The sequence below is a fragment of the Mesoplodon mirus genome (genome assembly GCF_964341445.2).
Source record: "Mesoplodon mirus genome assembly, chromosome: 1".
In the NCBI taxonomy this organism is placed as follows: Eukaryota; Metazoa; Chordata; class Mammalia; order Artiodactyla; family Ziphiidae; genus Mesoplodon; species Mesoplodon mirus.
Window position 1 is genome coordinate 12648809 of NC_138976.1, and position 15446 is coordinate 12664254.

The 15446-nt window shown below is 50.6% G+C and overlaps 1 protein-coding gene across 1 annotated transcript in view; it reads right to left on the reverse strand.

Annotated features, from left to right (window-relative positions):
• Positions 1 to 373: 373 nt before the first annotated feature.
• The window catches only part of MORN5 (MORN repeat containing 5), a gene marked incomplete at its 5' end in the record, with an annotated part of 34212 nt that continues 19139 nt past the window's right edge, over positions 374 to 15446 (reverse strand). The window contains one exon of the mRNA XM_082620950.1: positions 374 to 565. Coding sequence (XP_082477076.1) covers positions 486 to 565 — 80 coding nt within the window. The 3' untranslated portion in view covers positions 374 to 485. The remainder of the gene's footprint in view (positions 566 to 15446) is intronic.

A 15446-nucleotide genomic window follows, 5' to 3' on the forward strand; every position in this document is an offset into this window, starting at 1 on the left:
GTGTGACCTAGGGCAGGTCACTCAGTTTCTCTGAACCTCAGATTTCCTATCTCTAAAAGGTAATGCTAAGCCCTTTCTTACAAGGCTGTTGTGTGGAGCTGAGATAACCACACTGCCCGCACACATGGGTTGCTCATTCAATTATATTTGTCTATCATTATAAGGTGATGGCTCTCAAACTTCCATAAGCGTAAGAAATACCTGAGAATGCAAACTGCTAGACCCCAATCTCAGCGATTCTGATTAGCAGGTACTAGGGTGGGGCCCAGGAAGAGCTAGTTCACAATTTTGCCCAGGTGATTCTGATGCAGGTGGAGTGAGGGTCCCACTCCAAGAAATAGTCTAAGGAAAGTACACTTAGGGCCACTGATGGCAGAAAGCTTTTATTCCCGAGTCAAAAGTCAGGTTCTAAAACTACAGCCTGCCCCCTGGGCCAGCCAATGCCAGGGCACAGAAGGAAGCTTGTGACCGAGGGGGCTTAGCACTCACGGCTTGGGCTTAGGACCCATGGTCTCGTCCCAGCCCTTCCGACACGTCCGGATGATCCACTCTTGCTCGTCATCATCTGCAAGAGAGGAGGAGGGAGAGCTGGTCATGCTCTGCCCCGGGAGCCCCCAGGCAGGGTCTTAGGGCTGGGGTGCATGTTGGAGGTGGACCTTGCTGACGGAGCCAGGCACAACATGGATGGGCCGCTCTGAGCTGGGCCCGTGCCCAGTGTGACATCCACCAACGTCACCCCCGGGACAGCCGGTCGAGGCCTTCGTTTCTTTTCTGGGCTTTCCATTCTGGACGCTTCAGAGAACCTGTGGTTTCCTAGGGGGCTGACACCCTCTGTTTGCCCAGGTCCTTTCGGTGGGGAGAGGAGAGGAGGATCTGGGGGTCCTGTAGGCCCACATGCATTTATCTCCCTTAACTTAATCCTCGTGACCACCTGATGGCAGCAAGCCCGCCTTTCTGCGGACGGACTAACAGGCTCAGAGGATGAGTCGCTAGTCCACAGCCACAGGGTTAGTACGTGGGAGAGCCCAGAACTTGAGCCCCGGGGCTGTCTGAGTACAAGGCCTGTGCTGTTTTTAAACCTCAGAGAGAGAGAGTTGAGTGGGACACATCCCTTAGTCCACAGCACGCTCTCTGTGCCAGGCCCCTCTGCGGGCTGACTCTATTTTCATTTTTCCTCTTTATCCTCCAAAGCCACACCCAGCCCCTCCCCCCATCACGCCAGAGACCCACTCCAATGGCGGGGATATATACCCCCAAAAATGCACATAGCTCTGTAAAATATGTACTGTTGTTTTGTGTGCGAATGTGGTTTCAATTTACGTAGATGGCACTGTGCTGTGAATTTCATTGTGCCTCACTTTTTTCCCTCAGCACTACATTTTCAAGATCTATTCTCGTTGCGACGCGGACATCTAGTTCTTTGCCCCTGACTGCTGCCTATTATTCCACGGTGGGCTTCCGTCATGTTTTACTACCCATCCTCCCAGGGGGGGACACGCAGGTTGCCTCCACCTCCTGTTACTGGGAATGATGCTGGGACAAACGTTCTTGGGTCCATCCCTTCGTGGATACGTGGGAGAATTTCTCGGGGATTATATTCCAGGAGGAGGGTTACGGAGCCGTGCACATACTTCATTCCCCAGGACTCCCAGCGAAGCCCGTGTTTTTTTCCCCAGCACCGCAATGCCTGCCTGCGGCCCTTCCCTCGTTCCTGCCTTCCCTCTTCCTGGGGACAAAGAGCACCGGCCCAAACCCCTGCCCTCGAGCAGTTGTCCTCAGGGCGCAGCACCAGAGTCTCTTGCTTCCTACCCTCACCCCCTGCCTAGCTCAGTGCCTCCCGCCCAAGAGGTGGGAGTATGGAATTCCTCATCCTCCTTGGGTGCCAAATGGCAGAAGCTAGACATAAAAGACACTCCTTGAGAGCTGAAACGCACAGGGTCTGAGATATCCTACCCTCCGAACCAGAGCCGCCTGCAGGAGCCCTTTCCTCTTCTGTGACGGCACCACTCCCCGGCCCAGGGAGACAAGGCTTATTGTCAGCCTACTGTGTGCTCTGTAATTTACAAGCGTCGATCTCACTGAGTTTTTTGTGAGAGCCCAGTAGGGTAGGAAAGATTACCTCCACTTTACAGAGAGGACGAGCCTTACCTCGTGCCCACAGCCAGCGGAATTTAAGCCAAGGCTCATCAGACCCCAAAGCCTGACTTTTCACCCCAGGGCAGCCCCGACGGTGCCAGAAGGCGAGGCTGCCCCACAGAGCTGGCCTCCTCCGTCCCGCCCCCCCCCTCCATTAGTTCTTTGTCTGTGACCTCAGGAGAAAGGCTCTCTGCCTGCACGCTCTGGCCTTTGAGGACTGCCCTCAGCAGCCGGTGGGACTCAGTTTCCCCCGGGGAGGCTGCGGGGGAATCCGCACCTGGCTGTCAACCCCGGGGGGTGGGGGGGACGGTGGGCGGGGAGAGAGGCGGCACACAAGGAGTTAAGTGCTGGTGAAGCCCACTTTTGCCACACCGAGAGCAGCCTGGTTGATAATTACAGTTCTGAAGTCTCTGGGCTATTCGAATCAGTGCAGCTGCAACCTCTTCAGTGGTAACCCTGAAACCAGACCAACTGGGTTTATTGTGCTGAACCAGTCCTCAGGCCCCTCCCTGATGGTTACAAATTGACAGCAATGGACTTAACAGCCCTCTTCACTACCCCTCTCACTCTCTACCTGGCCGCTCAGCCCCCAATTTGAATGACAGATGCCTCCCCTCCCAGCAGCTGCTCCCCAACCCTCCCCTCCACCTCCCCTGTGCCGCGAGGCGGCTCCCCTGTCCCTGCCATGCCAGGGTGAGGCTGCCCAAGCACATTTCATCAATATTTAAAATGGAATTAAACCTGCAGCTTTGATTAATGCCTCCCAGATCCCCGCAGTTGTGATTACTATTTTGCAAATTGCGATTGTTGGAATATGTTAATATGATTGTCTGAGAACATCTTCACCTTCTAGGATAATTTTCCCCCTTTTTCGGCAGGACGAGAGGGGAAGAGGAGGGGGAAAAAAGATGGGGAAAAAAACACCCCGCAAACTCTTTAATCAATTGTAAATTATTACCCTCGGCACAATTGCTGGTGGTTCAGAGGAAGGGGAGGGAGATTTCTGGTTTGGTGCATTTATCTTGAAAGTTTTGGCCCCGACTGGCCCAGTAATTCCACCCTGGGATGTTATGCTAAGGGAATAATCTATTTGTCTCGGTACTATTTAGAATCAAGAAAACTGAAATAACCTATGCTTCTAAAAACAAGAGGATGATTACTTGGTTGTATATTCATTCATTTAACAAATAATTTCTAAACACTATGTGCCAGGCATACTGCTAAGTTTAATTTCTAAACACTGACTATGTGCCAGGCATACTGCTAAGTTTGGGGGGCGGGTGGGAGACACCATGAGCCACATGAGGATTTAGCAGCCACTGAAAAAATATGGTTATGAAGTCTGTATAGCAACATAGGAGGAATGTTTTTGATATTATAATAAGCAAAAAAAAAAGGTGGAAGGAGGTAAGAAACAAAATTACATAGAGTATAATCTGTGTAAAAATTGTGCACAGAAGAAAAATTAAAAATAATAAATTGAACGTGAATAATGGTCAGCTCTGAGCAGTGGGGCTAGAGAGGTTCTTCTGTTTTTGGTATTTCCCAAATCTTTCATTAATGTGTATCCACAATAGAAAATAAAAATAATCATTGGCTTTTTTCCTACCCTCTAATTTATTGCCTTGGTAATTTCATGCATTTTAGTAAATGAAGTAAAATGTTTCTAGGTTCCTAGAAACACCAATAGGGTTCTTGAATTTCTAAAAAGTAAAAAAATATTGGTAAAAATGCATAAAAGTTGGAGAATAGACAAATCTCCTGTGCAGAAGAATTCCAAACAATTTATGTGGATAGTCCGCCGTCAAGGAGGTGGGGCATAACTCCCTATTCCTTAGATGTGGGCTGCATAGTGATTTCCTTGTAAAAAGGACAGTATAGGAAGGGGGTAAAGAATCAAAAAAAGAGTAACTTTTCAATGAAGAAACCTGACAAACACACCTCATCCACGTGATCAAGGTCAACATCAGCAGTGATAAGCCGTGTGGATAGTGTATAGCCTTGATATGATGAAAACGGCACTTACCTCTGTGGTCTTCCTCCCCGAAACCCACAACCCCAGTCGAATCATGTGAAAACCATCAGACAAATTCCAATCAAAGGACATTTTACAAAACATTTGACCAGTACTCCTCAAAAGTGTCATCGAAAACAAGGAAAGTCTGAGAAACTCTCACAGCCAAGAGGATCCTAAGGTGAAGTGACAACTAAATGTAATGTGGTGTCGTGGGTGGGATCCTGGACCAGAAAAGAGACATTAAGGAAAGATGGAGGAAATCTGAATGAAGTATGGGCTTTAGTTATTTTTATTTAGTTAATAAAAATGTATCGATATTAGTTCATTAATTGTGACAGATGCACGGTACAATGTAAGATGTTAATAATAGGGACACTGGATGTGGGGTATAGTGGGAACTCTCTGTACTATCTTTTCAATAATTCTGTATATCTGATATTGTACTAAAATAAAATGTTTATTTTTAAAAATGCCTGAAAATCCAGTGTGCTCTGTAAAAGGTGAGATTATCATGTTCTCCAAGAGGAGTGGAAACCTCTTCACCCACCCAACCATCCAAAAAACCATCCTGGGCCCTGCACTTCACAATTTATGATTCTACACAAATATGGAGAACAAACTAGTGGTTGCCAGTGGGGAGAGGGAAGGGAGGAGGGGGCCATACAGGGGTGGGGTGGGGGGAAAGGGTTATTATGGGATTATATGAAATCATATGTATGAAACTTGAAAATTGTAACACACTATAGAACTTAAAGGATCTTTCATTCAATAAAAAAATTTATGACCCTATACTTTCTTGCATATTTGCTTATATAGTTTTCTCTCCCACTGGGCTGTAAACTTAATGCAGAGACTATGTCTGCCTGTGGACCACTGGACCCAGCATACCATAGGCAACCAATAACTGCTTTGCCAGTTGAAGTCTGGAATAAGTCTGTTGCCTTCTGATTTGTCTTTGATTGCTATCAACAAACATTCCTGACACCTATTTCTTGGCATTCATGTCTCATCTCAAATGTCACTTCTCAGTGATCCCTGAGATCCGGTGTTCATTTTATCTCCTTCATGGCGTGTGCCTCTTGCTGCAATTTTCTTGTTTATTTACATGTTGTCTGTCTCCCCATCCACACTACAAGCTCCAGTGAAACCAGGGCCTTGTCTGCTTCTTCACTGTGGCATCATCAGACCAGTGTCTGGCACACAGGACTGCTTAGCCCACATCTGTTGAATGAATGAACGATTAAGTCAACAAGCTCAATCCTGTGGCCAGCCCTGTGCCAGGTGCTGGGGGACAGAGGGGACTGAGACCCAAAGGGTTGACCCAGGCACTCTTCGGCTTAATCTGTCTGCTCTTGGGGCACAGAGATTTCTTTATTCTGGTTCTCAAGCTTCGGAAGTGACCTCACTGCTCCCTGCATCCCCTCCCCTGCTGCCCCCAGTGAATCTCACCCATCACTAGGAAAGCTGGGCTTCTTACAGAGAAGAAAAGGAACTTGCAGCAAGAGAGACCCCAAATCTGACCACAGGCCACCCAACTGAGAAGCTTTCCCTGTAAAGGCTCCCACTCCTTCGCCTGGACCTTAAGACCTTTCCAGCCTGCCTCCTCCCCGGCTGTGAAATGCAGCTACCCTGACGTAATGCAGTCGCCCACAGGCATGTGTTCAGTGCCCCTGTGCCTTTGTACAAGCTGCTCCAGGGAGTGGGGGACACCCTTCCTTTCAGGACCTGGTTCAGGTGCAAGGCCTCTCAGAGCTCAAGAGAGGCCCAGGGCACTTCCCATTTCTGGACCTTAGTGAATATAAAAGTGAAGAAAGGCCTAAACACGAGTATAACAACTGCAATATATTTTAAACATGTACATTTGACACATTAATTCTTTCAACACAAACAACCCAAAGTAACATAGATGTGTTTTTCTAGGATTTCTGTCAAAGAAGTAGAAATACACAGTGCATTAAAGACGGTGTAGTCAGGAAACAGGGCTGCCTGCGTGAACATGGTTTTCTTTCAGGCCTATCACAGTCCCAGCTTCAGGCACCTGATGAAGGTGTGTCCCGCTGGCCGTCCTCCCCCGCCATGGGCCCTGCCTGGATGTCACCTTCCCTGACCCAGGCTGCGGTCATGGTCGTGGTCACCCCTACCAGCCAAGGGGAGCCATGATCAATTCACTCTTCAGAGCCCAGCGCAGATCCAGCACTTAAAAAGTATTTAATAAGTATATTAAATATACTTATTTAATATGGATGAATGCATAAAGAAATGTAAATTTGGGGACATAGAAGTAATAAGTTTACTCTGTGGGATTTAGAAAAAGGGGGAAGAATTTCTTCCCCACCCTCAGCCAACGGAGCGGAGAGGGCAAAGCAGACATGCCAAGGGCGGGGCAAGGCCAAGGCCGGGGCCAAGGCCACCGGCTGCTGTTTCCTTTCCTGTCTCGAGGCCAGGACCGAGCAGCCCCACCACATGGGGAGGATGGGTTGTCTGGGCTCACACCTGGGCGCGAACCACACTCCGGAAGCTCAAAGCCCTGGCTGGCCTGGGGCCCGACGGTGAGGGTGGGAGGGGCAGGCCCGCACAGGCCACCAAGCAGTGCCCAGGTCACCGAGAGTGTCATTCGTGCAGCCTGCAGGTCGGTGCAGTGCTGGCGGAAGAAGAGTCCTGAAAGGCGGACCGCACGTGCAACGCAACGTTGGCTCCCCTGACGGCTGGCAGGGAGGCGGTGTGGCGCAGTCGTTAAGGGCGCGAGCTTTGGAGCTCGGCCGCCACTAGCTCAGAGACCTTGGGCAGATGGCCTCGCACCTCTCTGGGTGTCATTTCCTCATCTGCAGAGGTGTCTGCCTGGAAGGTTTCCTGGGAGGATCAACTGAGGTCATTCCCGAAAAGTGCTTAGCACAGTGCCTGGTGCACAGGAAATGCCCCAAACCAAAGAAAGCCAGAAGCTGTCTTTGCAAGGTGGGACTTCAGGGCCCCTGTGACTGCACAGCATAGGCTGGAGGGAGTTCAGGGTCCTTTGTAAGCCCTGCCGCCATCTTGCTGGGTGATCTTGGACAAGTCACTGCCCCTCTCTGAGCCGGTGTACAGTGGGTTTAACCAGACCTCCGGCAGACTGGGGACTGGCGGGGCTGAACGGCCCTAGGTGGGTACCCAGGAAGTGTGAGCTAGGATCATCATTTCGATGGGCCTTTAATTCCCAAACTGGGCACCTTCAAGGGAGTGTTCTTAAGAAACTCAGCAGTCCTGGAACTTCTGGCTCCCTGCGGGGGCAGAGGGAGGCGCTGGGGAGGAGGAGGTCTTTACACAAGGATCGAGAGCCGCAGCTCAACTAGCGCTTTTGTTCGGAGTGAGGGGCAGGTTGGGGCAGGCGAGCACAGAGAGGGCAAACGGGCTGATTCAGGTCATCAGGCACCCGCAGGCCAGATGTCGCTAGCTCATGGCATGCCTTTGGGCCAAGCACACCTGCAGCGCCCACCTGGTGTGCGGGAGCCTCGGGTGGGGACAGGGAAAGGGAGGAGACCAGGATGAGTCAAGGTGTCCAGCCTCGGGAGAGGGGATGAGGGTCACAGTGGCTGAGCACCCGCAAAGCACAGGGCTCTGTGGGAAAAGGGGCACGTCCGTCCTCTTCTCAGTGAGTAAAAGGCGTTGTCCCCAGTTAGGACGAAGAAACCAAGGCTTGGGGTGCGAACCGTCTCCCCACCTCATTCCACCAGCGGGGAGGGGAAGGGCACAGAGTGCTGGTGTGAAGGTCACGCTTGATGAGGCTGTGTGTGCACGGGCACAAGTGGGCGTGTTTCCGTCGAAGTGTGGGAATCTACCCAAGTGTGAGTGTGAGCAAGCATGCATCGGTGTGTGCCGTGAGTGTGTAAGTGGCTCTGTCTGAGGCGCAGGGTGAAGAGGAGAGAGTGAGCCCGTATGGGGACCCTCAGCCTGCATGTGACACGCGGTGTGTGGCTGGGTGAGTGGCAGGCGGTGTGTGAGCATCTGAGTCTGTGTGTGTGTGAGCAGATGTTAAGGGAGGAGGCGTGCAGCTCGCGGTGACAGTCCAGCGCGCATCCAGAACGCCAGGCCACGCCAGGCTCTAGGGCAGGAGCTCTGCCATGAGGGCTGCCTTTCTTCCTGGGGTCAAGGCCAGCGCGCTCTCAGATGGCTCCTGTGTGAACTGTGGCTGGGGTGAGAGGTGCATGGCAAACCTGGCACCCCAGGCTGTGGGCAGGTGCAGTCCCCAAAGCCCGGCCACACCCTCTGTGCAAATGCAGGGGTGAGAGCGGCAACCAATGCCGGGCCATCCCTGTCCCAACTCCTGCAAACAAAGAGGCTTTGAACTTTGCTGGCAGAGGTGTGGCCAGAGGCCAAGGCCACAGCGTTGCCAATATTGATTGACGGGTGGCTGCCCAGGCAGAGCCCAGCATCGGGCAGGAAGGGAGGCCCGGGGCTGCTCTTGCTTTCCTTGTAAAGGCGCATCTTCTGGGCTGGGTGGGTGGAGGTCTCCAAGGGGTAGGGGTGGGTGTGGTGAGGCCAGGTTGCTTCACCCACGGGGAACTAGAGGGGCAGGGCCCAGCACCCACAAACTTGTCAAGGCCTAGTTAACTGTAAGAGACATGGGAAAAAATGACTGACTCTGAAACACAGAAAGAGAAACTGCAACACTGAAATTAATAAATGTTATAATTAATGCATAAAGCCTGAATTAATTATTAAATTTAGAAATCAAAACAATGTTATTACACTTGAAATCAATTTGTAGGCTTGGTTTCCTCATTTGTCAAGAATTCTCCAGTGTGAACGCGGCTCTCAAGAAATCACAGCCAATTGTTAAAGTCTTGCAGTCAAACCATCTACCAAGCAAAGTTTGAAAAATCCTTTTGGAGTTTTAACAGCAAAAAATTACACTTAATATGGGAGCGTGGATACATTCTGTTTTAATATGTTGAAACCATTGGGTTGAGACCTTCGAGGTCAGACCTAGGGCTGGATCGGGCTGTGACCCGGGGAGGGCGAGTCTGGGCAACGAATATGGTGAGCTGGGATCAGGTTCATGTGCCGGGCACATGCATGTACTTTCCATGCCTGATGTCATGCGATTCTCATACCACCTTTGTTATGCACAGTTGGTGTCTCAGGTGGCATTGCAGATGCTCCAGTTGGTGGGTAAAGGGAAAAGTGCCCACGGTCATAATGACCCTTGGGAATCTCTTAGGAAAGCCCCAGACTGGAGAAGGACGTCTCACTAAGTGTCGTACTATTGGGGTTCTGACACTAGTGGGACAGAGAGTAATTCCTGCTGTTGAGGTCCAGATGCATAGCTGGCCTGTGTTTATGGGCCCTACTGGTAAAAAAAAAAAAAAAATACACATCCTTAAACACTAGCATCAGCCTGTGTGTGGCAAGGTGCTCACACAACCAGAGGTGCACAGGGACGCAGACCAACGGATTCACATCTCCCACACTCACTCCAGAGCAGGTGTGTGCTAAGTAGGGGAGGGTGCAAAGGCACCAACACCATCTGTATTGCTATTCTTCTTGCTTCCCTGATTCCCACTTTTATTTTTCAAGCACTCATAATTGCATTTGTGCTCACTAAAGATGTCAGTGATGCCTGGCCGCTGTACACAGGCAGCGCTGGAAAGCCAAGTGCTGAGGCCAAGGTCACTTGGTCGGCCCTTGCTCTGACCCTCTGCTCCCTTCTGCCCCCGCTCTCCAGCTGCGTGTGGACAATGGACTGACAGGGACAGGCCTGGCACTTGGGCCTGTCCTCCAGGTGGCAGATGCTGGGGGCAGAATTAAGGCTGGGACAGGGGGGATGGCCAGGAGGGATGTTAGGATGTTAAGGACCTTACGGAACTCAGACTAGAACTCACTTAATCCTCACAGCAATCTTGCAAAGTCAGTGTTATTATTTTTTAAAGATTTTCTTAAAAAATTAATGTATTTATTTTTGGCTGGGTTGGGTCTCCACTGCTACACGTGGGCCTTCCTTAGCTGCGTCGAGTGGGGGCCTCCTGTTGCGGTGGCCTCTCTTGTTGAGGAGCACGGGCTCTAGGCGCGCGGGCTTCAGCAGTCATGGCACACGGACTCTAGAGCGCAGGCTCAGCAGTTGTGGCACTCGGGCTCAGTTGCTCCACAGCACGTGGGGTCCTCCCGGACCAGGGCTCGGACCTGTGTCCCCTGCACTGGCAGACGGACTCCCAACCACTGCACCACCAGGGAAGCCCCAAAGTCAGTGTTATTATCCCGTTTCACAGGGGAGGGCTCTGAGGCTCAGAGAGATGGAGTTATATGTCCCAGCTCACTCAGCTAATAAGGGGGTACAGGCTCATACCCAAGTCTATCTCCAGAGCTGCAGCCCTCAGCCACTACACACTTCCCTGAAAAATCTTTCTGCAACTACGTCTTTACTGTCTGAAGGATTGAAGCTAAGCTCCCTAACGTGGCATTCAAGCCTCTCTCCAGCCCACACTGGGTCCCTCTGCTTTGAATGCCCAGCTCAGACACACTCCTACACACCCATCAAAGCCTACTCCGTCCATCACTGCCTAAGGGAGACCTTCCTTGACTACTCCTCTGTCTCCCAACACAGTAGCGGGTCTCAGGTGCTCCATCTTGAGTGCCCAGGCCCCTGCATCTCTGTGCCTTTGCTCATGTTTTCCCTTCCCTTCCATGCAGCAAAATCCACCTCTCAAACTTTAAAGCCTAGCCAAACACCACCTTTTCCAGAACATCAACTTGACCTGGGACACACTTACCGTTTTCTCTGTGCTCCCCCAGCACACTGTGCTTCTGACTCCTGGCACCAGCAAAGCAGGGCACTCCCGGTTTTTTGGAGAGAGAATCTCATATCTGGGACTTCCCTGGTGGAGCAGTGGTTAAGAATCCACCTGCCAATGCAGGGGACACGGGTTTGATCCCTGGTCCGGGAAGATCCCACATGCCGCAGAACAACTAAGCCCGTGCGCCACAACTACTGAGCCTGTACTATGGAGCCCGCGAGCCACGACTACTGAGCCTACATGCCTAGAGCCCATGCTCTGCAACAAGAGAAGCCACCGCAATGAGAAGCCCACGCACCACAACGAAGAGTAGCCCCTGCTCGCTGGAACTAGAGAAAGCCCGTGCACAGCAACGAAGACCCAACACAGTCACAAATAAATAAATAAAATAAATTTATTTAAAAAAAAAAGAATCTCATATCTGATATTCCACATTAAACATTAATATAAACATCATGGAGAATATAGACTTATGTTGGAATTCCTTCCATATACTTTTTTAATGGTTTCTGTTATTTTACTTTCTGACCTATATTTTGAGGGGCAGGAGGTTCTCTGCAGCCGTTTGAACACTTAGGCTCTAGCCTTCCGTCCAGAGAGTGCCCATCCCGGGTCCTGTGACTGTTTATGCATCTCTCCCCACTCCCGACCCTGCACTGGTTTTGGGAGGTGGCAGGCACTGAGGTGGCCCCCAGGTGAGACCCTGGTATCCGCAGGGGATCAGTTAGGGTCTGCGTCTGGGGGGATCTTAGAGGGTCTGAGGCTCCAGATGAATAAGAAATGCTGAGGATGATGGGAACACATCCAAAACAGTGCCAAAGGCGGGCTAGAGAGATCAGGGGACTGCAGGCCTCCAGCCCAGTTTTGAAATTGGCATTAAAAGCAAGTGGGAGGAGGCCAGAGGGCAGCTTGCCAAGGTCACTCCGGCTCCTCCCTTTGGGGCATGCAGTTAAGGAGGCCCCTACTTCTCAACGAGTACTAGTCCCTGGGATATAAAATAATCCCAGCTGTTATCTCTGACAGGCCTTAAGCGCCTCGTGGTCTGGGCACTGCTCTCGCTGTATCCCCTGCATCATCTCAATAACACTCACCACAATCCTGAAAGGAAGGCCGTAGTTCTACCCCCATTTGTCAGATGAGGAAACCGAAGCTCAGAGATGTTAAGAGACTAGCTTGAGGTCACACAGTGGGCCAATGGCAGAACCAGGGTCTGAGGGCAGATCTGGCCGTCCCTGGAGCCGGCCTGTAACCCTGCCTGCCTCTCCTAGACCTGAGGTTGAGCAGGGCTCTCAGCCAACTGCCCTGAGTTCCAGCGTGTGGGCTGAGGAAGCGAGATGAGGCTCCTGCCCCCTGGGCTCTGGCCTCGCATCCACTTCTATCACAAACCACAGCGGTGCTGGCTCTGGTGGACTCCAGCCACGGAAGGGGAAGCTGTATCCTTTGGATGCTTCCAGGAGGCTGCTGTTGGGGGTGGGGGATGTATTGCTGTCAGAGTCCTGTGGGCACAATGGCTGGAAGGGGAATTTCCAGGGCCTTTGGAATTGGAACTGGGGAAAGAGTCGGGCAGGGGGCGGTTCCCGCAGGTCTGGGAGGGGCAGCAAGGCGGGGCAGGCTGTCATTCCTAGAGCAAGGGCCTTGACGGGGGCCGATCCCACCCTCTGTAGGGGAGGGGGGGTGGGTGCTAGTGTATTTCTCGGGGGAGAAGAAGGTCCACAGCTTTGCCAGACTCTCAGAGAAGTTCATGTCAGTTCACAGTGTGGCCTCTGGTGTCAGAGATGCCTGGGTTCAAGTCCCGATTCCTCCCTTTAGTAATTGCTCTGGTAAGTTACTTACTCTCTGAGGCTCAGTTTCCCCATCTGCCAAATAGGGATAATGATGCATTCCTCAAAGGGCTGGGATGTGGTAAGTCCCTGGCACAGTAAAGGCATTTGATACTCATAATTCCCTTCATACCCCTTTTGCTTAAAGCAGATGCCTGGATCTGTGATCCGTGTGGGCATTTTCTTTGGCAGTTACAAGTGTGATATTATCGTTCCACAAAGCCTTCATTATGGTGCTAACAGTACCGCAGATATGGCAGGCATGGCCCTGCGTGCCAGCCTCCAGGTGATTATAACGTTTGGGTAAATTGCCTTTTGTCTCGAGGAGAGATGACAGCGGGAGGGGGCGGGGCAGGAGACTCGCTCGGCCATTTTGCAGAAACCACGGGGGAAGCAGGGTGGGGGACAGCCTGGGTTTGCCGAAGGAGCCCTGGCTGGCGGTGGGAAGGTGGGTCCGGCCCCGGCCCTACCACAGACAGGCTGTGTGGGGTCCGGCACGTCATCCACCCTCTCTGGCTCTCAGCTTTCTCACCTGTCAGGTGGAGGCAGAGGCTTCAAGATGAGAAGAGTCTTGGTTTGTTGGTGGCATTGAAAGACTCATGTTCCTTGGACAGTTTTTGAGCAATAAAGTGGGCAGAGAACTATCTAGGGAAAAAGAACCACTACTGCCATCTTACACTCCTTGGATATTTTTATGTCTCTGGGCCACAAGGAAAGCCCTTGGTTCTTTCTTTCTTTCACTAATAAACTCCAGCTTCTCATTCAGAACCAGCTCAAATGTCATTTTTACCTCTGAGTCAGCTAGACCTGGATTCAAATTCCAGCCCTGCCACCTACTACCTGGGTAAATTTGGGCAAAGCATTTCACCTCACCTCAGTTTCATCATCTGTCAAATGGAAATAATAAAGACAACTATTTCCTAGATAAAAGAAAATAAATTATGTAAAGTGCTCAAACCAGTGCCTGGAACATAGTAAGCACTCAGTAAATGGTGGTTATTATTATTACCCTGCTTTTTTCACCTGAAATAAACTATGGATACCTTTGTATATCAATAGGTCCATTCCTTCACTGCCATTTTAATGGCTGCATTGTATTTTATTGTAAGCCTATATCATATATTATCTTTTACTTGGCCGCACCACGCAGCTTGCAGGACCTTAGTTCCCCGACCAGGGATCGAACCCGGGCCCACGGCAGTGAAAGCACTGAGTCCTAACCACTGGACCGCCAGGGAATTCCCGAGGCTATATCATATATTATTTAATGAGTTCCCTCCTGCTGGACATTTGGGATGTTTCTAGTTTTCAACTGTTTAAATAATACCAGAAAAACTTTAGAAGGCCAAGTGGTCTTTCACTTCTACCTGCTCACTATGCAGCTTTTTAAAAGTTGGGTGGGGAGCAGATAAACACCAATGTCTGGGAGCTCCATGCCCAGGCCTCTGTGGACAGACAGTCTTGGAGTTGGCAGGGCAAAGTGGAAAGAGGCAAATCTCTGGAGGCAGATGAGCCCAAGTGTGAATCCCAGTTCCTGCCAAATTTTCTGGGGAAATTCTTTAACTTCACCGAGCCTCAGTTTCCTCATTTGTCAAACAGGGATCATAGCCCTCCCCTGTAGTTGAGTGCCTGGTGCAGGGTCAAGGCTTAGTCAATGCCACCTGTCACCGCCCCCCATCATCTTCATCCTCTCCGTCCTCATTCTGGTGGAGCCAGCTGTCACCTCCAAAAGACTCCAAATCACCCAGGCCAGGTCACTCTTTGGACCCCGATTCACACCCCTGCTTCTTCCCATTGTCCATTTACCCGAGCATACGTTCAAACGAGGCTCGTGATCTTGATTTTAAATTCTGTCTGAAACCTACAGGTTCAAATGCAAAGGGGCCCTCTCTGCAAATAATCACTGGTATGCGATATTTTTAAGAAGCCCAAGCCATTGTTTCTGATTGAAGGAAAGTTGGTGCTATTTTGAAGAGGAGCACGATTAAGCGGTGGCGTTCTCGCTTTAACCGTTGGGAATTAGACGCTGTTTGAAAGATTTGTGAGCTCTAGGACATTTGCCAGATGTGCTTGATTCGACATTTCAGACAACAAAGGGGATAATGTTGGCGGGAATCTTGACAGCATTTCTGATGATCAGGATATTCTTTGAGGATGGTACTGAGACCTTTCGGGGAGGAATTTCAGCTTTTACATAAACTAATTTGGGATGCTCACTCTCTGTCTTCCACAAAGCAAATTTAGTTCATTGTTAGTTGTATATGTTAAAATGGTTACGAGCGTTTTTTCCTTTGAATATTAATAATGTGCCTTTCATCTGAGACACGCGCATGGGGTGTCATTAATTGCGGGGAGGGAGGAAGGCTTAGTGGTGCAGTTATTTTGCAAATGATTCCTGATAGTAACGTTGAGGCAAGCAACAACTACACGAAGAGACGAAGAGACGTACACACTGCCAGCAGGGCTCAGGCGCATCCCTCCTGGGAGGAACGAAAGGGGAGAGGAGGAGGGCTAAGGGTTAGAGTTCATCTCCCAATTTCCCACTATGTTAAAGGTAACTATCCCAAATGTCTTCCAATGCTTCCCTACTGGCCCACAGTCTGTAAAGGACGCTTTATTAAAAAGGTAGTATCTCATTTGGGGACCGTGGTGTTCCTGTCTCAAGACTCTCAAATGGACATTTTCATTCATTTAGAGCATCACTGAGCT